This window comes from Capronia epimyces, assembly GCF_000585565.1.
Source record: "Capronia epimyces CBS 606.96 chromosome Unknown aczIQ-supercont1.7, whole genome shotgun sequence".
Classification (NCBI taxonomy): Eukaryota; Fungi; Ascomycota; class Eurotiomycetes; order Chaetothyriales; family Herpotrichiellaceae; genus Capronia; species Capronia epimyces.
The window spans coordinates 1,023,807-1,046,370 of NW_006912910.1; the positions used below are offsets into that span (position 1 = coordinate 1,023,807).

Here is a 22,564-nt window from a genome sequence, read left to right on the forward strand (position 1 = left end):
CCTTCCCTGCTGCAGACCAGCAACATGCAGCAACAGCTATTACACTCCAAGCTAAGGGCTCTCATTTTGTACTTGGCCCATGGCTGACAAGTTTGGCTGAGCCCCAAACAGCGCTTTCGCTAGGCTGGACTCCAAGTCGCATGCTCAACATGGCAACGACCCCGCTGACTTGCGCCTGACGCACCAGCAGGGAGACAAACTTACTCTGCTCATTCGGTCTTCGGCTTGCTGTCTTGGACAGTATCGTAGATAGAAGTAGCGGTAATAGTGGCAGCTGGCAGTCGGCAGGCAAAGGTTCCCATGCAGACGCTGGTGAGCTCGGACATCGATACACATTGATCGATGTAGGTGTCACGCCGCATTCAGACGATGTCGATCATTTGTGCATCGACGTCTGAATCAACAGATGTTTGCGGACACACGCAGTCCATGAGAGAAGGGTTCTCCAAGGAGGTGGCAAATTCAGTACAGGAGAATTGCTTCGATATAGTGTCGTAGATCATGTAACGGTTCAACTGCACATGTGTGAGTTCCCGATACCAGTTGATACAGCGTGTACATACCTGTGCGAGCCTTCCACCTAGCCAAAGGCATCGTTCGGCACGAGGGGCAGCATGGCTTGGAAGCTCCAGAGTGCGTTCATCTTCATCGACCACCTGGCCCTCAAAAAAGTCGGCCGGGAAATAGTAATAGGCCCATTCCAGTCCTCGCATGAGAAAGTCCTCTGGCAGCTGGCGTCCTGTTCCAGACTGATGTTGAGGGAAGTCCTCGGCCTCGATTCGTGCATCAACCACTCCGGATCGGCTCAACGTATTCAAGCAAAGCACCAGCTTCGTCCACGGAACATAGTTTTCTATGTACACGAGGGCTCCTGGCACGTAGGATAGACTCCAAAGAAAGGCTAACGTAATATGCATAAACGGCAATATGTTCCGATCGCCCACTTTTCCGGCTACTATGGATATAGACGTTGACCAAACCGGAAGAACGTATGATGTCACTTCGTCGGCCGAGGTGAACTTGGCTCCTGGCCGAGCACCAGCAGCGGGAAGGACTTGACGAAACAAGGTCACATTGATTGAGCCATTGTTCCAAAATTTGTGGTGGATGTCCTGCTTCATATATGGATCCTCAGGCGGCCGTGTATCTGTGATGGGGTCCAGCTGTTTCTCATGTTGGGTCCCTTTAATCTCCTCCGTGTGGGTTCGGAAAGCCGTCCAGAGGAAGTTTTGATCGGTGCCAAAGTCCAAAAGCCATGCAATAAGAGACAGCGCAATCTCGGAGCCTTGCACCTTCCAATTAGAACCGGTCCGGGAAATGTGATTGTCCAATTCGGAAATATATTGTGTAACATGTACACAATACTGGTTGATCCAGCCCTGAGTGAACAAGATGCCTCCAGCAGTGACAAAGGAACTCTCCAGCTTGGGGTACTTCTGGATTGTCGATTGGGATTTCTCCAGGAACGGTGAATACAGAAGCATGATCGAATCTCGTGCATTGACAAAGGGGATGCCGCTCGTCAAAGCTTTGGAGTAGTAGAACAGTTGCCGCACAATATTGGGCCGGGCCAGGACGGCAAGGTGATGCTGAATTCTCCCGGTGGTGGGGGAGCGATCAGCAGCACGGTTGTACCACATGCGCGCCACGTTAGCCCAGGTCTCCCGGTCTCGCATGTCGGTTTCCTCAATGGCCATCCTGTAACGAGCCAGATCTCCCAGGCACTCGATCCAAGTTTCATGGAACGCAGGAACATATTCCAAGAGCAGCCCCATCATCTGATACGCTAGATAGACAAAGCTCAACATGTGCTCGAGCGACTGCGGCAGAAGATGACGAAGCAATTCGAGGAACGAATGGATGGCATGCCTCCACATGCGAGCAGGCATTGCGTATTTTGTCGGCAGGCGACGTAACGCTGGGGAAGCAGCCGGATGTTGGGTCGCCTGGAAGAAATCCAAGTGCTCATGGAGAAGGGTTCGATGAAGTGCGATCAAGGCCTGCCACTGTTCATTGGACAGTTTTGTGGAGGACTGAGACTGATGCAGGCACACCTCGACGCATTTCTTCTCCACCATGACAAGGCCGGCATATATGCCTTTGATCTCGTTCACGAGTTGGTCCTGGGTCACAGGCCGGGTCTCTGGCTGCAACTCGATCTTGGAGGTTTGATCTAAGGCTGTATCATGGTTAGAGGTACCAAGAGACGGAGCAGGGCTGAAGGGATTCTTTTCGCCGTCGTGACGCGGTAAAGATTGGCGCGAGTTTGGCTGTGTCATGGGCACAGGTACGGGCACGGGCACGGGTTGCGGCGAGGTTAGCTTTGGCGATGAGAACGGGGTCCTCTGCGCTGACCGTTGCCCGGCGGAGAATGACTGTGTCTTGACAGAGACAGAGCCAACGGCAGGAGAAGGGGTGTAGGAGAAGGCCAGATCATGGCGCTGCGAGTTGGGCGAGGTGGAACTGGCTCGATCTTCCTGGGCTCGTATTTTGGTGGTGGGCCGTAAGTCTTGGTCGAGAGCAGGCCGTTTGCAAGGTAGCATAGGATCGGCGGCAGACACCATGAAGGATTGATTTGGGTCGGTTTGGCAAAATCTGGTAAGACAGTAGGGGGGTTCCTGTCTGACGGATGAAGATGGTGGTGCTGCATGTTGCTGAAATATCTGACCAAGACTCGGAGGGGCTTGTTGCGGTGACGAGTCCTGCCAGCCTGGCCGCGATTGGGATTTACTCTCGCCGCTAGGCAGCCACGAGTCAGCCAATTCCGGTGGAAGGCTTGGGGGGTCACAATCTCCGCAAGCATGGAGTGACGGCAAGTCGCAAATGGGAGATGTTGGTGGCTGGTGGTGGTGGGTGGCGGCAGTGGCTGCGCGGGTGGCAAAGGAGATATAAGCAGAGACTCACTTCGGACTCGCTGAATCTGGACGGTTGAGCCAGCGCTGCAGCTGGGCAGGAGACTGCGGGCCGGGCTTGCCCGAGTCGAAGTCGTGTCTTCGGGTATGATTCAAGTGTCTGCTCGGATCGATCGCTGAGGGATTTCGAGCAGCCATTGATGATGGCGTGGCGGGTGGTGAGCAACGGCGACGGCAACATCAACCACAACTGCAACTGCAACTGCGGGTGTGGTGATGACACGACAAATCGTGCAGCGCAGCGCAGCCGGACCCAAGTTTTTCCGTTCCGGCAGGTGCGGGGTGACGCTGAAGCTGAGGCAGATAGAAACCTGCGGTGCACCCGGAGAAGTCCTGCTGCGCTTGGTCAACGCTGTCCGCCATTGGGCCAATTGCTTGCTCATCGTTTCGACACGCTGGACATCCAAGCCTTCGATTCCGACAAGAGGGACGGGGACGAGTGCAGACATACTTCTTGACAGCGCTGGAGCGCGAGAAGCAGGAAGAGAGCGAAGAACGACGACGGTGGTCTGAGCGTCGAGATGACACGAACGAGTCCAATCGAGAAGACTACTGAGGCTATACTACGATCAGAACTCACTGTTGAAAAGAGCCGCAACATGTGGCAGACTGGGCACTATTATTTAAGAACAGCAGACCGGTGTGAAGACTGAGGGTCGCTCGTTTCGTAACACTGTGCACATTGCAACAACATGCGAACCAATTTTGCGAACCAAGGCAACCATCCCTGAGGCTCAACTCTAGCGAATCAGAGATCGACGCGGGTGCAGGGGTTTTCGTCCCCAGCATGCAGCTATTGCTGCCTGATAGGTGCCTGATATATGGATGGCGGCAACGGCAACCTGGAGGAATATTATAAAACAAGTCTGACAGTCTTTCGTGGGATGAAGGTTGCGAACCTTATACACATGATTCTCTGAGAGCGGTGCGCAACCAACACACCTTCTGTTGGTATCTGTGATCTCGGTCTTCCCCACCGGATACCGGGCACTATTTGGGCCGGTCAGGATCAGGCTGGTTTCTCACCGGCCGCCCTTTCAGCCCTTTTAGGCCCCGGCCTCCTTTCCCCTCTCGATTTCAGCCAGCCCGCGCTGCCTTCCTGCCTTGCAGCTGCCGTCCGAACTCCAGCCTCCAGTCTGAGTTTCTGCAATCTCTTAGGCGCCAAATGTATCTCTAGTCCTTTCACACGCTTCCTAGGGTCGCGCAGACCTTTGGCCCCAGAATCCTCTTCACCGCTGGCCATCCCCCTGAGTCTGCAGCTCCACGTAGACCATCACGAGGAGCGAAGAGATTTGTGCGGCCCAACAAATGAAGCGACGTACCGATCCACGACATCCGGTTGATAGACAACATGGTTGCGTTGCCTCGCTTTATCCAATACGATTTTACGAGATGTCTCATGACGTTGTCACGTCACGCAAGATGACGAATGGATTCCGGACGATCGTCTCCGTCAGACTTTGAGGCAAACCAAGGTAAGGCTTGTTCAAGGCTCCTCCCTTGAGGATGTCACACCATACTTCTGAACAATTTGCGAACACCAACTTCATTCATCCACGGCGCCCTCAGTTGCACGAAACATAGGTCTCGTGCTTTAGGGAATGTTCTCTCCCTCCCATTGCACCAATCCCCGGGCATTTGTGTCATTGTATAGGCGGATCTGGAGCAAGATGACTTCTCGCAAAGGATGCATTCAAAGGGGAAAATGTCCCCATGGATGAGCCGGTCTTGTGTCTCGCCGCCTTTGTCGGTTTCATTTCCCATCAGATGACAGTTACACATTGGCACGTGTCAGTGTCGGTCTTCCAGCACGAGCAATTCCCATTGAGGACCAACTATCCCTAGCACCTGTCATGAATTCAAATCAAACCAATGGACGGATGTACAACTGGGATCCTTTGGCGGTTTACACGGACAACAAATGGAAAGTCGTTTGTATCAGGCAACTTTGGTTTCATCGGCTCACCCAACTGCCATCTGCTCCGTCTCGTTCAGTAAGTACTTGTCGACAAGCACCCGCGAAGGCGAACAGTGCTATCGTCACATGGTTCAGCTGAGGCCACCCGAGTGCTCGCTTATCCTCTTCTGTGGCCGGTTCTTCGGGAAAGAAAGTCGGCCTCAAGACAAGCCTGATGGTCAAAGATCAAATTTTCTCTGATTAGGAAGTCTACACGGTAAGGAGACAGCCAAATGAACTGCCCGTCGTGGGGACAAGGTAGCGAGCAGAGACATGATTGGGATGTTTGAAGATCTGATGCGAGAAACGGCTCTGGGCAGGGACTGCCCTTATGTTCGAACTCAAACACGCTGCAAGACACCAGGCAAAGACTTCAACGACCCATTACATGAGATATGGTTTTGAAGCATTATCGCAATTTCTGCCGACTTGCCTGGGGCTACCCACCGGTCTCGCCCAATTTCGAAGTTCGCAACAGGAAGCTTCGATGAAGCGGAATTCGACCTTGCGACGCAAAGGTAGGAGCGAGTACTCCCTCCATCATCTCAATGCCGAGCGCCAACCCTGCTTTGATGACTCCGAAGAACAGTTTCAAGTCATCTCCTGTAATTGCTTCCGTTCTGAGGCCATCATCCCCCTTGAGGCTCCGCTGCTGCAATCGATATGTCTCGATGTGATGGGCAATTTGACAAAAGGCTAAGGTAAAGACTGATCGATGCCTGTGCTCGTTAAGCGAGCGGCTCGGGGATTGGCTCCTTAGGCTTGGCAGGCAACCAGGCAACCTTTGACTGACATATTTATCCTCCGTACAGTAGGGAGAAGCTCCTACCTTTGAAACAGCTCGAAAAGGGGGATGCGCTAAAAAGAGTCCGGACGGATGCCATGGCAAAGTTGCAGACAGAGCATCTTCTCGCGAGCTCTCTTCCTTTCCCCACTGGCCCAGCACTTGATCCGGAATGCAACCGAGTTTTAAGGAGCATTCCAACCCTCACCTCAGATTTGCTCCTATTCGTTCCAGTCCACCAAGGGATGCTGCTCATCTCCGCGGCCGTCATATGGTTCCATCCCCCCGTGTGATGCGGCGGCTGTGCGAAGCCATCCAGACAAATTTGCCTTCTATCCAGAGCGAATGACAGCTGAACCCACCTCACGGGCCGGGCAATGCGCGAGATATGCGCCTACGGACGAGCGAGACCTGGGTTGACTGGGTTTACTGGGTTTCTGTTCTCGGATTGCACATGTTGTGGCTGCGAGGAGGTCTGAACGGTGCATGCAATTTGGCGTACGGAGTCCGGAGTACGGAGTACAGCTAGGTCCAAATCAGAAGCTTGAGGGAGTAACGAGAGACAGTCTCCAGACATTGGTGGTTACACTGTGTGGCATTCGTGTCGCTCCTGCTCGTTTCACTGCAAGGCAACGGTTTTCTTCCTTTTGATCACTTCTCCACGAATCAGCGGTTACTCGGATCACGTTGTTTTCAGCTCCTGTATCGCGGGGGCGACAGCAGGATGATTCTCGATTTTTCAGCCCTACGGTGGGTACGCTCTAGGATTCTAGGATCTGTGCATTGTGCATCGAATTCATTGCTCTTCACTTGGAGGAGGCATTTCGAACCATGCTCGCGAGGACGGAGCCCATCACCGGTTTCACCTCGGCCACTGCCTGGTCCGCGATCTCGTCTCACGAGACCATCAGCAACAACGATCACACGGGTGGGAGATGCAAGGTAAATGGACAGGCCATTCTGCTGTGCGCAAATACGTTGGTCGACGAATCTTCTCCTTCTCCCGGTGACATGGAGCATCTCTATACTAGCTGCGTTCCAAAATCTTTGTACCACTCTGATGTCTTGGTTGGAGCAACTGGTCTCGTGGGACTGGTTGCGATAGCTTGCGACTCCGGACTGGTCTTCAACCGGCAAAATACCCCGGACGAGCGAGCACACACATCTCGCCAGGGCAAGGCGAGGAGGTCAGCTGCATGGAAGGACATGAGGGAATTCTAGGTATGCAAAGGGACTCAAGCCTTAGACCTGCATGATGGAGTGTGGACTGGACTTTCCTGAACAGGGGCGCCCTTGTTGCGCTTATTGTTATTGTCTGCTTGAAAATTGCGCCCGCTCACTGCTAGACGGAGAGAGAGCCTGAGGAGTGAGTTTGTGCCTCGACCGGTCAGGATGATGACAGTCCTGACCTACGGTACTTCCTACAGTTTCCAGCTCGGTTCAATCTGGATATACAAAGTCATAGTAGTGTGGGATCAAAGTAGTCAGGCTGACGCTGACCGGAAGAAGCCACGAGGGATCAGTCTCACCTCAGCAACCGGCGGCTTCAGCACGATAAGCCAAAGAGAAACTATGACGGTGGTTCGATGCGGGTTCCATGCGAATTGCTGCAAGGCAACTCGTCGATGCCTAGCACCATTATCACATTATCACTCACTATACGACGGTCGTATGCAGCCAGAGTTTCCCCCGTCTCGACCACACGGCCGACTAATCAGCCCAGCCAGTGAGAGTATGGATGTATGTACATGTATCGAGGCATCTTTCGGAATATCCCTGCACGGGTCCGTTTGCGGAACCGCCCTTTCATGGAGAGACGGGTTCGCCAGGAAGTCGGGATCGGTACGGAGTACGGAGGACATCGGTGATGTATTGCCCTACTAGTATACTAGTATATACTAACCTAGGTAGAGTATATGCATATGTATGCCTGCGTCCCGCCTCCCGCATCCCGCGTCCACAGAACCAGGGGTCAGGGGCTGTAAGCCAGGCTAATAAGGCTAAAGGCCAATAAGGCCAATAAAGCTAGTGAAAGACGAGGGTGATATGTATGCAAGGATGAGGATGTCGACGTCGACGCCCGACTTAGCTACATATCCGTACGTCTACTCTGTACATTTATTTACCTTTACCTTTACCTTGACAGCTGATAGTTGTTGGTTGGTTTGGTTGATAGACTGTGCGCCCCATGCATGTTCCATCTCCCGTCAGCCCAGCTCAACATCTACTGTCCACGGCTCGCTTGGTCACAAGATAGACAGACCCCCCTCGGCTTTCAGTCTGTGTGTGTGTGTGTGTGTCTGTGTCTGGTCTGGTCTGGACTCTGGACTCCATTCCATGCTATGCAGTGCCTGCTGACCATCGACCATCGACCATCGACCATCGACCATCATCATCCTGATCGCATCAGGCCTGAACTCACCACCAACCCCGCGTAGAGAGACTTGGCACTATTCGTTGTTTCCTCTCTCTCTCTCTCTCTCTCTCTCTCTCTCTCTCTCTCTCGTCAGCAACGTCACCAGTCAACAAGTCCGTTCAGTAGGTAGGCTTTGTAGCCGCGCTCTAGATTTGATAGCATTACTCACATACTCACGTCATAGTCATAGTCATGTCGTCCTAAGGATCTTTTCTTCTCCCCTTCCCCTCCCCCACCCACCCACACTCACATCCACATCCACATCCACACCCTCATCCACACCCTATCTCCCGGCTTCGGACTCCGGACATGCAACGGGAGAGGACGCATGTTTGGGTTTCATGCAACAGGACAGGACGCCCAGCTTGGGTTCCATGCAATGCAATGCATGTCCAAGTCCGGGCTCGCACTTGCATTCACAGTCCCTCCAGCGTCTGACGAGTTCGAGTTGCTGAGGTGGACGGGACGGACTGACGACTTGTCGTGTCTTGGTGCGGGCGGTTCCAACTCGAACTTGAACTGGTTGAAACTACATACAGTATTCACTTCCACTTCCAGTTCCATCTGGGGTCCGGTCCGGTTCGGTTCGGTTGCCTTGCAGTTGGACTATTATGCTGCAGCATGTCAGGGGGAAGTAGTCCGTAGGCGTACATAGGGTTCAAGTCTTTGACAATGGCAGATGCAGATGGCAGATGGCAGTTGTTAGATGCTAGTCTAGCCGAGCATGGAACGACTGAGGCGCACTGATTCGGTCTGGGCTGCCATACACCATACACTGTACACTGTACACCGCTCTGCTCTGTCACCCCCATGCTGTGAAGGAGCAACGAACAAGAAGCAACGAGCAACGAGATGGAAGTGAGGACCTTAGCATGCATTGCATTGCATTAAATCACATCACATCACATCACATCTGCCGGTGTTGCCTGTTGCCTGCTGGGTATGTAGCTAGAGATGGTAAACGGTAGACGGGAGATGGTCATGTGCCAGACATCTATCTTTACGGATACGAATAGTGCACTTTGTGGGCACTATTGCTACTATCACTATCACACATGTCCTAGGTTCGGTAAGGTAGGTAGGTTAAGGTTAACAGGGCTCTTGCTGTTGCTGTTCAGGCAATCGAACGAATATGCCCGTACAGTGTACAGTAGTGTGCGGATGGGCGAAAAGGGGAAGGGGAAGGGGGGAAGAGAAGAGAGAGAGAAGAAAGAATCCAGCAGAAGAAACAAAACACTGCACAGGATACGTATGTTTGACAGCCAGCGCAGTTCCTTTTGGCGTACATACAGTAACTAGTGGTAGTGGTAGTGGTAGTGGTAGTGGTAGTCAATGGCCTAGCAAGTCAGACTTTTATTCTTATTTCTTTTCCGCCTGGCCTTGACATGGCCTTGACTTTCTGATCGGCTGAAGCTGAGGCTGAGGCTCACTACAGAGTACTTACACTTACTGTAAGTCGCCAGCATCTCCCATTTAACCCTAACCCTAACCCTCTTCCCATCTCCCATCTCCCAGGCTTCACTTGATCTTCAAGGTATGAGTGCCACAGATCTATCCCTGGGGACACGCTGCTTGACCGCCCAATGGAGTGGGAGTCTCTAGCTCCTGGTGCTGAATCGCTACACACCGGCGGACCGAACAGAAAAGAAGACGGACAAGGTCATTGAGCAGCTTGACGTATTCATGCCAATAGATATAAATGTGACTGACTACAGCTTTTTCTTCAGATTCTTCTTGCCGTCATTGCCCGAGCCCGTTCTGGAAGTTGACCATCTTAACTTGAATAGCACCCACAAGAAGCCCAGCGCGATCGAGACTATCGTCAGATATTCGATGGTGCGTGGACTGGTCACCTCGGTGTCCAGCACCGGAACCGCGATCCGTTCCACGATAGTACCATTCTGAGGCGCAGGATTCAGATGATAAAACATGGTCCTTGGACCAAATAGCCCGTCATAGCCTAGCTGTGTTCTGTCAAAAGGGTTGACGGGGAACTTGGTACCATCCTCGGCCGTACAAGCCCAAAAGACGATGGGCCAGGGCACTTCAACCGTTGATGTGCCTCCTGCCGTGGGCTCAAGATATCGAAGGTGTAGAGGAATCGTCACATCCCACATACCGGCAGAGTCTTTGTGGTTACTTTCCCTGTCATTCGGAGTCTGGATCTCCAAAAGTATGGTTGAACCCCATTTATTTACCACATAATTGGGGGCTTCAAGGTCCGTCTCGCCGGTGATCGACCGCAATCGGCCAAGATTATGGGATTTCTGGAAGAGGGGATCGTTACTGAGAAAGGCATACTTGTCTGCGAAGATATGCGATGGAAGGGTCAGGTAGGTTTGCAAGGCACAAACACTCCCCACGGGCTTATTTTTGGGTTCCGTCAACGACGATGCAGACGCAAACGAGATTCTCAGAATAGGGTGTAGGCCGGTAGGCTTGTCGAACGAGATCGTGTATCGTTGCAGTTTTGATTGATCCAGGCTGAGCGAGTGGTGTCGAGAAGGAAAGCTGAACAGTGTCGGCTTGGGATGGTCATCTTCTCCGACAACAATCAGAAAGCCTGATAGTTGAAGATCAGATGGTTCCGGTGCTGGCGCGGGGCTGAGGATGCCGACTTCGACCTTGTCAGATCCGCTCCGTGGGATGTCGAGATTCCAGGCGTCGAGGGTGGTGAACTCGCCGATAGGATCATAAATGATGTCCGGTTGTCTTGACCACATCGTCGTTAGTGTCAGGGTGTGAGAGATGCTGTCATAGTCGAAGTCCACCGAGTCAGCTATGTTCAGGAGAGTTGCTGTGTGCAGACAGACAAGGTCGGATGGCCTGCAGACCTTCCGCTGCAGGTATGCCACGAGTGGCTTTATCGAGGGAAGAAGAGAGTAGTATTGCAAGGAGGCGGTCTGAGCGAAACGCTCAGAGATCAGCGCAGGGCTGGTAAATGTTGACTGCGGCGATTCACATCGGAGGCCTGGCCCGAGTACTTGGTGAAGAAGATTGCAAAGTCGATCGGGTTGGTCCTCCTTCAAGGGGGTGTACAGGACGTGCAAGCCTGGCGATATCCTTGAAAGAAACGGAACTGTGGTATTGTAGGGACGCTCGGGCGCCCATCGAACATGCAACTCATGAGACTCCTTCAAGACATCCACCACGTCCTGCGGGAGTTCTTCGAGGCCCAGAGTCAGCCGTTCTTCTCGAGCGGCCTTCAAAGCTCCGAGCAGAAGCTGGTTTTGGTAGACCTGGATGTCGGCTGGGTTGACAGCACGGCTGGGGTGAGTGATGTAGGTTGGGCGTCTGCGCATCGCGATATTGAAGGACTCTAGTCAGCACAGGTGGGCAGATTCTTCGATGATATACGATTGCTGTGGACGGGTGGGAAGTTCACCGACATTGTTGATGTTTCTTCAATGTTGGTTGAGGTTGAGATATGTAGAACACGAGTTACGAGCTACGAGCTACGATATACGAGACACGGTTATCGATAAGACCCATCGCGAACCGACACCTTAGGCACCTAATTATTAGGTATATTTATTTATTATATGACACCTCCTCAACTCCCTCATGCCAACATGTCATTATTCACGTCTTTGGTTCCTGTCCAGATACGTTTAATGGATGTTTCTCTCCATCAGTCGATCTAGACCCTGAGTGTCACTCTTACCACAGCTTCCTCGGCCACCCGCGACTCACTGCCGCCATGGCGCCAACCGTGTCCTCTTCCCAGATCAAACTATCCTATCCTCTCTATGCCGCCGACTTCGACCCTTTCAATCCTGACTTCCTCCTGGTCGGCGGTGGCGGAGGCTCTTCATCCACCGGCGTTCCCAACAAGATCTCTCTCATTGACGCCTCCCGCCGGGATCAACCGGCTGAAGTGGCCGATGTCGAGCTTGTCAAGGGCGAAGATTCCGTGACAAGTCTTGCTGTCGCCGAGTCCTCTGGCTCTGCCTTGACTGCGTTTGCGGGCATCAACAGCTCTATCGCCGACCAGAACGCGGGAAAGAATGAACATCTCAGGGCATTCCGGATTGGGCTACCAACAAGGAAGAGAAAAGCAGATGGTGGCGCTCCGGACGGAGAGAAGCCAGTGGCCACGGCACCAGGATCACAACCCCTTGGACGGACCGCTCTGTTCAAATCCGCAACAGGCACGAAGAACGAAACATACCAAAGAGTCCTGCGTCTTTCCCCGACCAAATCCATTGACCAGCCTCGACTTGCCGCTATCGCCTCAGGCCTGGCTCCAGAAAACGAGATCATTGTGTTTCGACCGACAGCGAACCCAAAGTCGGATGATGAAGTATCGCGCATTAGCCTGGGAGGACGTGAAGCAGCAGACTTGGATTTGATCTCTGATACCGAGAAGGAGGCTCATCTTCTGGCATATTGCACCGACGACGAAGTGTTTGTGCAGCCCCTTCCCGCCGCCTCAATGCCTGGGAGACCGATATCTTTGTACCGGGGTCCGGAGTCTACAACGTCGCTGCCGCCGTCGAAGAGAGCCAAATTTCGCTCCATACGGTTTCTGACCCCTCGGTATTTGTTGCTCCTGCAAAACAAACCCGGACGGACAGGTGCGGACCTCCTAGTCCTTCGAGTCAGTAATGATCTGTCACAGGCTGGCATCTCACTCCGGAAGCGACTCCACAAGTCGACAAAGGCGGCTGTAGGGTTGGAAATTTGCCCCTTGACCGAGTCCGAACGGGGTGAGCGGCAATTTGTTATTGCTGTCGCCGGACAAAATGGCGATGACAGCTCCATAGAGCTGTTGACAATCGACTACTGTCCCGACGCTGCCCTGGGAAGGTTTCGGCCCTACACTTTCCTCCGAAGCGTCCATAAAGGCCCTCTCACGAAGCTGGTCTTCTCGAACTTCATCGGCCCTGCACTTCCCGTCACAAAAGATGTTGGCCCCCAATCCGTGCGCCTTGCCTCGGTGGGCGTTGATCAATGTGTCGCGGTGCACCACCTTTTTCTCCGGCCATTTCCCGCCACCTACACGAAACGGCCACGATACGTACTTGTCCCGCCAGGCCGGTCGGAAACCATGCAGACCACATTCAGCGTATTCTTTGCTCTGGTGGTTGTCGGGGTCGTGGCATTCCTCATGCAAGCCTTCTGCGAGATCCGCGGGGCCGTGCCACCGTTGCTCGGCGCCTCGGACTGGCTATCTCCAAGCATGCGCGAGCTGGTCGTACGGCCATACGTCTTCGCCGACGTTGCTCGGTCAGAGATACCAGTTGCGGCACACAGCGCGACAGAAAAACTGAAAGACGCCACTTCCCAGATCCCATCTGTGGACCAGGTGCAGAGTAGCATCGAAGATGCTGCGGTAGGGATCAAGCAGACGCTGAAAGATCTGGTGGCGGAGAACTCGGAGCTTGAGACCCCCAACCACATTATCGTCCGCGAAGAGCCTGGTTCGGGCCAAGTTTCCACAGAACTCGCACAGGACGCGACGCTTGTGAAAGACGAGACGTTGAGACAGTGGGAAGACCTGACGGAGACGCAGAAGAAGAGCTGGAAGCGGAGACTTGTCGATGCCGGCCACTGGGCCGAGGACCAGGGCGAGACTATCTTCAAGGGCATTCTATTCTCTCAGCTGGCCGACGCCGTAGGACATGCAGTGGCAGGATAAGACGCAAGAGACGGGACGGTATACGATAGCATAGATAGATTCTATAGCTTTGCTGACCGAGATGGACACGAATGTCTTGCCAGCCCCAGCCTTTCCCACTCGTATCGATACCAATTGTCCCACACGCGTATGTCTCCGTGCTAGTATACCTTACTGTCTGTCGGGACGGCGAGTGCTGAGCTGAACTACGTACGTGGTAACTACACAGTGCTTGATATGCTTTGGCTGTCGATGATTATGCTCGACATGCTTTCCACTGTCGATGATTATGCTCGATATGCTTTCCGCTGGCGATGATTGTGTGCTTGCTTGATATACTTTCCACTGTCCATGGTTGTGCTTGATATGCTTTCCGCTGGCGATGATTGTGTGCTTGCTTGATATGCTTTCCACTGTCCATGGTTGTGCTTGATATGCTTTCGCTGTCGATGATGGTGCTTGATATGCTTCCCCTTTCCGCTGTCGATAAGTGTGCTGCATTGCATGGCAATGGCAATGGCACAACAAACTACAACTACCCAGATCTGCCGCAACCCGCAACCCGCAACCGGCAACTTGCTGCTTCATTTTCTACCGGTTCGAAGCTGGCCTTACTGTAGGCGCCCTCACCAAGTCCCTGCAGGGCCTGGGATCGCGGCTGCGAAAGATAGGACCACAGAGGCTCTATTACCTGATATACTGTATGTAGCATGGCTGACGCGGGCATTCAATTCAGCGCAACGCGACACAGACACAGACACAGACGATCTACGGGTTGGTGAAAGAGTGGCCAGTGGCCGATAGCCAGAACAGGACGGGACAGCATTGCACAAGCAAGAAAATTTTCGCATATCAGGTCTCGCACGCATGCATTTGGAAGATCAATCAGCGTTTCCCATCAATCATCAGCGTAGAAGAAGACGAACAACAACAAGAAGATCTTCGTCTTGTGCGCCTTGCCCGCTTCCATTCCAGCTCCTGAATTCGCCGTCATTTCGTGGGTGATGGTTGCAGCTCTTCTTCTGGACCCCGAAGCACTGAACTGCTCAAGTCCGGCATGGCATCTTCCCTTGCCCGATGCTATGGGCCACTTGTGTCACTCGATTCTCGAAAGCCGCTCACTCGGCAGCTTTCCCTGTTCAGCGCCGCTTCGTTGAAATCTCCTGCTACCTCGTCATCCATTTGTTTCCCTTTTCTTTTTTTTACTATCGGCCAGTCCTGGATCTTGTAGCTCTGTATCGAGTCCATCACATATCCAATCTGATGGATGGCCAGCAGCGCGTACAAGCGCCAGAACAGCGCCCCTTGACACTCGGATCATCTCGCCATCCCAACACTGAGGGGGGAGAAAAACAAGGCCATGGTCGTCCACGCCAACTCCATCCTGATGACGGAATACTCATTGTCGGCCCTTTTCCCGCCACTTGAGCAGTTCGCTTAGACTGGCAAGACTGCATCCCATTCGCATGAAGTCGTTCCGTAATAGTTCGTCTGCGCTGGCGCGGCTTCTAACATCGACACACAGACAAACGCTCAAGAACGCTTTGAGCTCTCGGGAAAGCTTGTTGGGATTCTTCAGTCGAGGAGTGCCGTTGGTTGCAATCAGGAAGAGTGCCTTCAGTGGTTCCTCATTCAGATATGGTGGCTCGGATTCGATCATCTCGATGGCCATAATACCAAGTGACCAGATGTCAACCTTGGGGCCATATTCTTTCTGCTTCACAACCTCCGGCGCCATCCAGTAGGGTGTGCCGACCATTGTTGCGCGCTTGCTCTTTGATTCGGTGAGCTTAGCACAAAATCCGAAATCAGCTGTAGATTGTAGGTTAGCAGGCAAAACTATGACTTCGGACGTCTAAAGCTACTTACTGATCTTGACATTCCCCACGCGGTCGAGCAACACATTGTCACTCTTGATATCTCTGTGGATGATGTCCTGGGAATGTAGATGAGCAAGGCCTTTGCAGGTTTCAAAGCAGATGGTGGCAATCTGATCTTCTGTGATCACCGGGTTGTTGTCGATGATATCTGTGAGTGCACCACCCTCCATGAATTCCATCACCACCCAGAGCTCGTTGTTCTGCTCTTGCAGGAAGGAATCGAGGAAGTTGACGATATTGGGGTGTTTCGAATCTTTCATGACAATGATTTCGTTGACAATGAGCTCCTTGCGTGGCTGATTTCGAAGATCCATCTGTTTAATGGCAACCTGACCTTTGGGGCCATGTGTACGGTAGATTTCCCGTGCCACGGGGGAAGGCGCGCTTTCCTTCACCCTGGCGACGTAGACCGAACCAGAGGCCCCTTGGCCGATCTTTTTCTGCTTGCTATACGAGTCCATGGGGTTGTCTTTAGAAACAACCTGCTTAAGCTTGGCCATAACTTCGCTCTCGCTCATACTGGACATGCGAACCTCCTTTGCTCGTTCCTCAACCGGCTTCTTCGCGGACAGTGCAATCTCAGCATCTTTGCGTGGGTCAGCGCCAGGCTTGGTTTGCTGTTGCTTTGCAACGTTCAGAGGCTTTGGTTGCTGTACAGATCCTGGCGAGCGACCTGGCGCCTGTCCATTGGCGCCGTTGGCTTGCTGCTTTAGGGCGGCATCTTTGCGTGGCGCTTCCCTTTCTGGTTGGTACCGAGCGTTCGGGGAAGGTTGTCGATCTCGCTCTCTACTTTCTGGTGATCGTAGAGAACTTTGGCCGGCCGAGGAAGATTGAGGAATGGATTTTTGGGAGTTGCTGGTAGTAGGTGCAGAAGGGGCTGGTCGCTGTGCAATAGGCTGTTGTCGGAGAGCAGCTGAAGGTGATTGCTGAGGAGCACTTGGGGCAGCTCTTGCAGGATTGTATCGAGGGTCTTGTCTGTTCGGCGTACGATCAGAACCACCTGAAAAACCGCCAACCTCTTGTTGAGCCAACGGGGGCCGAGTCTTGGGCAAGGATGCATTGTATGCTTCTTGTTCTCGACGAGTCCGCTCCGCTTCCTCCCGCTCCTGCTCCCGCTGTTTTTCCAAGTCCCGTGCTCGCTTGGTCTCGGCTTCCAGCTGGCGGCGTTTCTGTTCTTGCATGGCAATCTCTTTAATCCGTGCGGCATCGGCTTCCATGTCATAGGCTCCTTTATCAGTCTGCGCTCGTTGCAATTGAGGCTTCAGAGGCGGTGTACCCGACCGTGCCTGGCCGTCCTGGTATTTGCTCATGAATTGATTAGCATTATAGCGCTGAGCATCCGTGGGCGGCGCTGGTCTTGGAGGAGCAACACTGTTAACACCGGTAGGGTAGCCAAGTTGCTTGTTGGATTGTGATGCTGGGGGAGTGACCATGCCGGGTGTGTACATTTCTGGATGTTGCTCTCGCATCTTCTGGTCAGAAACAAATTGGAGGACTTCGATGACCGCCTGCGGGTTTTTCTTGTAATCGTCTCTCGTGATGGCCGAGTTGTTCAAAAGTTTCTCCCACTCTTGAGGTAACCCAGTAAAGCCGCCAGTCTGCGGGTCAAAGCCAACATGGATGCGATGACTGAAATTCGTCGGGTTACTAACGCCCCCCATGCCCGGACATCTTTCGTAGATCTTGTCAATCCAATCGTAGATTTCGTCGTCATTGTGGACTTCACAGGTGATAGTCCGGGTGGGCATATCGCGGCTCATGATGATCTTTCCGTTCGCTTCTTTGGGGTTGGTAACTCGGGTGATTTCGAACGCCATTCGAGTATCCTCCGAGCGTGTTACACCGGTAATCGTGTTCAGTTGGATGGTCTGCATCACCTTCCCATTTTCATTCTTGAGGAAGTCCAATCTAAATTCTCGGAGAATTAGGTATCGTTGGTTCCACTGTGACAGAAGCCTGTCTTCTTTGCAGCGCACATAGCCCTCTTTGATGATTGTAATGGACGCTGAAGATTTCCCGGCTCCTACCAGTGACAAAGAACTACCGTTGGAGAAATACGGCCCACTGGGTGTACTGAGCGCAGGGGAGGAGGGGGCACCCATTGACATGGATTCAAAGGTAGCAGTCGATAGAGAGGTATTGGATCGTTGCAGGTCGATGTGTCGAGGTCGATCGGTAGGAGGACGGGGAGCGGGACCTGGATTCATGAATTGACCTGCGCCATAGAAGCTGGATGCAGTCAGCACCCGTACATTGCACATGATGATAGATCGGTCGAGACTGAGAGGAAATGCGTGGGTAGATTTAGAGATCGGCAGCAATAACAATCAATACTCACCCATTTTCCTGGCTTGAGGCCATGTCTTAATCTCGTGCAGAGGAACGTGGTGTACGTTCAACGAGGGATGTGATGTTGAGCGTCGAGGGGGAGGTGGAGTGGGAGCAGAACCTGTGCTCAGCGAAGAGAGACTGTCGGCGGAACCAAGACGAGCCAGGACAGCATGCGTGCGGCGGCGGTGATCAGTTGTAAGAAGAGTGAGATAAACAAGTCGATGGTACACGTATGAAATCTCGTGCACGATTTCGATTTCACGGGATGATTGAAAAAGCGTGCAGTTTGTCAATCGATCGGTCCGCACGCGGATTTGTGACTGGTGGTGTGTCGGCGGTGAAAGTGAAGAGAGTGAGAGTCCCTGTCTGAGAGAGCAGCGCAGCACAGCAGCGTAGAGCAGAGCAGAGCAGACGTGTCAAACCGTGTCAATCGAGTCTCTGGCGATAGACAGAGTGAGTTGTGGACAAGGGCTGTGGTGAGGAATAGGGTGCGGCACAGCGAATGAACCTAATCAGGCTGAGACAACGGAGCAGTGTGATCCTAGCAGGTTGAGGTAGTAGAGCAACGTGCTGAGTACTTTGCAGTGGTGCTTCTCCGGTACTACTAGTACTGTGAGACCGCTTGGATGGAGATGTGAGATGGAGGGCGAGGTGGTGCTGGTGGTGGTGCTGGACTGGTACTGGTACTGGGATGGGTACTTGTCGTAGTCAACCACCCATGCGCATTGCCGTTGGTTGGCTGCGGGCGGCTAAAGGGCGACGGCTAGGTGACGGCTGGTGGATGAATGGGATAGGAGGGATAGCAACAATGGGGGCTTTTTTAAGCCCTTGTTGCGGCCTGGATCAATTTCTATGGCTGGCACACCCCCCGAACATCACTGGCTTTCCTGGCCCAGGTCCCCCTAACAGGGGCCCTTACAGTACGGATACTTTGTCAGTCGACTGTCAGCCGTTGTTCCTCTGATCCTGACTTCAGCCCTCGCTCATCTGAAACACTCGCAGGAGGCGTTGGAAATCCGCCGAGGCGATCAGCTAGTGACGCCTCAATCGCCCCTGGATTTTGAATTGCTGCATACATCCCTAACCGAAGCGACAAATCATCTTTATCTTTGCGCCCTTTAGGCCGCTTCTTCTCTTCTAGAACTCGACTGTGCTCAATGCTCACCGGGACGCTCTGATTATTAGGCTGTTTCGCCAGTCCGATAGCCGCCCTTCGGCTCGTGGATGGGCACCATCTGTGTGACCCCGGAAGGTTTGATATATCTCCAGCAACTCTTTCAGTCTAACTGGACCCAAAATGGCCTCCTCCATCGTAACCGATATCACGTCGGATGCACCGGTAGGCATTAAATTCCTGTTGTGGTAACGATCCTCCAGCTGCGGAACGAATAGTGACGAGCCTGCGGTCCGTTCCCAACCATCCGACAGGGGTGAAGTCAATACCGGCAGCTGTCACAACCACTCGAGTATTCATTCTGCTGGGTTCTTGTGTTTTCTATCCTGAGCATTGGCCATCAAGGTTTTCCCTGTGTTGCATCCATCCTCGCGGAGCAGGCGGTCAGGCACATGGCACAATGGTCGTAGGGATCACATGACAGCTCTCGACAGCGCCCTGTAAAGATGGGTGAACATAGTCAACATCTGTAACCGGCCTGGTCAAGAAGGCATACATCTTTCAGTTGAGGCGCAGTTCGTGGCGATGAGGCATGGAGGTCAAGGCGTCAGGGGTGGTGTTCCGGGCATGTTAAGTTCTCTGCAACAATTCAGACCCAGAGCAGCTATTGTGACATACCACTTTGCACTCCATGCACATAGGGTCTGTAGTATGCTGATAGATGACACGATCAGAGGAAACATCGAGGTGAGGACTCCTACTAGGTAGTATGTTAGCCTGTCCGACAAGGCTGAGAATACAGTGACGAGGCTCGAATTCTCGACCAATGATGTCATCGTAGCTGGACCTTCAGGCTCTTTGAGGGCAAAATAATTTCTAAGCCGTTTTGGCTGTAAGACGCAGTCTAAATGCGATTACTACTATATACACGTCCTTTTGCTATAAATCCAAGCCCTACCACTTCCCATTACTGCCACTCGCCCTCCACGCTGGTCTCTCAGTGAAAATTTCCACCTCAACCACCCACCATGTCCACATCCGAACCCCCCCATCTCCCCGATGGTCTAGAAGAGGGCGACCTTCTTGACGCAGATGATGCCGCCGAAGAAATCGCTAAAGACGATGACCAGCCGATGGATGAAGACTTCGATGACCTTGACGAAGAGGAGGAGATCCAGTTACAAAATGACTCGGTCGCGCACTTTGATGCTCATACCGACAGCATCTTCTGCATAGCACAACACCCAACCAAACCGTCTATCATAATCACCGGAGGCGGCGATGATGTGGCATATATTTTCGACGCCTCCGTGCCGCAAGCAATCTCCGCTCCAGGCGGTGAGCGGCAGAGCCTGGCGCCGCTACAGAAACTTGACGGACACACCGACTCCGTCAACGCCTCAACGTTCACACTGCCGCAAGGCAAGTACGTTGTGACGGCCGGCCTGGACGGAAAGTTACGGGCGTGGAAGAACGACGACGGGTCCGGGAAGAGATGGACATATCTCGCAGAGGCGTCCGAGGTGCAGGAAATCAACTGGGTGGCCGCGTCGCCCAATCCCGAACACGAAAATGTCGTTGCACTGGGTGCCAACGACGGCTCTGTCTGGGTGTATCAGATCAATGCTGACGACCAGGGGAGCCCCTTGACTATCGTCCAAGCGTACTACTTACACACTGCCTCCTGCACAGCGGGCGCGTGGACACCGGATGGAAATCTATTGGCCACCGTATCTGAAGATGGGAGTTTATACGTCTGGGACGTATTTGTGACCGGCCAAGCAGTGGTGACCTGCACGGCCGGGGATGCACGCTTCGAGGTCGAAGGTGGACTTTACAGCGTGGCGTGCACATCGTCTCTTGTCGCCGTCGGCGGCGCAGGCGGCCATATCAGAGTAGTCGGTCTCCCCCAGCCGGCCGATCAATCAAAAAAGAACGCAAAGGGCGCGGGTGCGTCTCGGCAACCCGCCTCATCTGCAGGCCAGCTCCTAGCCGCGTTACAGGCACAAGCCGACGGGGTCGAAACCCTCTCATTCTCCTCACCCCCGCTCAACATCCTGGCGGCAGGCAGCGTCGACGGTTCGATAGCGTTGTTTGACACGGCTCACCGATTTGCCCTTCGGCGACATATTAAAGAAGCGCACGAAGACTATGCAGTGGTAAAGGTCGATTTCGTGCGCAACCCACAGCGCGGAGGTTGGCTTCTGACCAGCGTAGGTATGGACGGGGTCGTGAGACGGTGGGATGTCCGCGGCGGAACGACTGCAGCGGGACAGGGATTCTTACAAGAATGGAGAGGGCACAGAGGCGAAGGCGAAGGCGGAGGCATCTTGGGCTTTGTGCAAGGGGGTGGGGGTTCGAGGATTGTCACGGCTGGCGACGATGGCATCGCACTGGTGTTTCAAGCAGACATTGCTTGAAAAGGGATGCGAGCAGTTCTTGGAGTGAATAGACCCAACTGATGAGAAGCTTTGGTGGTGAAAATGCCAATGAAGTTCAGCGTCCAACCCCTCCCCACACACTTGCCATGGATGGGCGTCGGGACATCTTACCCTCTCCCATGGCGCACCTTCCCAGGCATTGCGAGACTGACCTTACATTGAACCTTGTGCCCTCCTCAAGACATCTTCGTACAGATCGCACCCATTGAAATCATGTCTCCCACGCGATTCACCAACAAACTTGCCGGCCAACGCGTCCTCCTAGTGGGTGGAACTGGCGGCGTAGGCCTCAGCGTTGCCCAAGCCCTTCTCGAGTTCGGCGCAACCGTCGTTCTGTCTTCTTCACGCGCGGCCAAAGTCAAAGACATCTGCGCAGCATTGGTCAAGGACCACCCCAACGCGGAAGACAGAGTCTCGGGCCATGTGTGTGATCTGGCCAGTCCCAGTGTCGAATCCAACATCGAGGTACTCTTCGACAGGGTTGGGAACGTGGACCACATTGTCTACATGGCGGGTGATCGGTTGCCCATGGTTCCATTGGACGACGTGACCTTGGAAACATGGCAGAAATGCAATCAAGTCCGGACCATTGCAGCCATTCTTGTGGTCAAGGTCGGAACCAGGTACATGAAGAAGGATCGGCGTTCGTCAATCGTTCTGACCGGCGGCTCCATCTGCGAGAAACCGATTGCGGGTGGATGGTCTATGCTGGCCCTCATGGGCGCCGGGCTCAACGGCCTTGGTAGACAACTGGCTTATGATTTAGCACCCATCAGGGTCAACGTGGTCGCCCCCGGAGTTGTCGAGACGGATATGTGGCACGGGATCGGAATGGACGAGGATGGCAAAAGGGCTTTCTTCGCCGAGCACGAGAGCATGATTCCGACGGGAAAGGTTGGACAGCCCGAGGATTTGGCCGAGGCATACCTGTACTGCCTCAAGGACGCCAATGCGACTGGTGTCGTGGTGCACTCAAACAGTGGCACTTTCTTGATGTGATGGAGTGGCAGAGAGGGACCAGCTGCAGGGAAGGCAATATGAGAAGAAGGAGGCGAGTCCTGGTCCGTGGTCAGAACCATTAATCGTTCTGTTTCTCAGACATCCCATAG

The 22,564-nt window shown here is 53.4% G+C and overlaps 6 protein-coding genes across 6 annotated transcripts; 3 read left to right on the plus strand and 3 right to left on the minus strand.

The window, feature by feature from the left end:
* Nucleotides 1-362: 362 nt before the first annotated feature.
* A1O3_08169 (uncharacterized protein) lies at nt 363-2,564 on the minus strand (the record flags this gene model as incomplete). Its single annotated transcript, XM_007738268.1, has 2 exons — nt 363-515; nt 564-2,564. The coding sequence occupies 2 exons, from the start codon at nt 2,562-2,564 to the stop codon at nt 363-365; spliced, it is 2,154 nt and encodes a 717-aa protein (XP_007736458.1).
* Nucleotides 2,565-9,778: 7,214 nt separating this feature from the next.
* A1O3_08170 (uncharacterized protein) lies at nt 9,779-11,371 on the minus strand (the record flags this gene model as incomplete). The annotated part of the gene is made up of 1 exon (XM_007738269.1): nt 9,779-11,371. The coding sequence occupies one exon, from the start codon at nt 11,369-11,371 to the stop codon at nt 9,779-9,781; it is 1,593 nt and encodes a 530-aa protein (XP_007736459.1).
* A 398-nt stretch (nt 11,372-11,769) lies between these two features.
* Nucleotides 11,770-13,710, plus strand: A1O3_08171 (uncharacterized protein; the record flags this gene model as incomplete). Its single annotated transcript, XM_007738270.1, has 1 exon — nt 11,770-13,710. One exon carries the CDS (start codon nt 11,770-11,772, stop codon nt 13,708-13,710), a length of 1,941 nt encoding a protein of 646 aa, XP_007736460.1.
* Nucleotides 13,711-15,088: 1,378 nt separating this feature from the next.
* On the minus strand, nt 15,089-17,830 carry A1O3_08172 (STE/STE20/PAKA protein kinase; the record flags this gene model as incomplete). Its single annotated transcript, XM_007738271.1, has 2 exons — nt 15,089-15,501; nt 15,559-17,830. 2 exons carry the CDS (start codon nt 17,828-17,830, stop codon nt 15,089-15,091), a joined length of 2,685 nt encoding a protein of 894 aa, XP_007736461.1.
* Nucleotides 17,831-20,042: 2,212 nt separating this feature from the next.
* Nucleotides 20,043-21,434, plus strand: A1O3_08173 (uncharacterized protein; the record flags this gene model as incomplete). Its single annotated transcript, XM_007738272.1, has 1 exon — nt 20,043-21,434. One exon carries the CDS (start codon nt 20,043-20,045, stop codon nt 21,432-21,434), a length of 1,392 nt encoding a protein of 463 aa, XP_007736462.1.
* Nucleotides 21,435-21,668: 234 nt separating this feature from the next.
* On the plus strand, nt 21,669-22,454 carry A1O3_08174 (uncharacterized protein; the record flags this gene model as incomplete). The annotated part of the gene is made up of 1 exon (XM_007738273.1): nt 21,669-22,454. One exon carries the CDS (start codon nt 21,669-21,671, stop codon nt 22,452-22,454), a length of 786 nt encoding a protein of 261 aa, XP_007736463.1.
* Nucleotides 22,455-22,564: the final 110 nt, after the last annotated feature.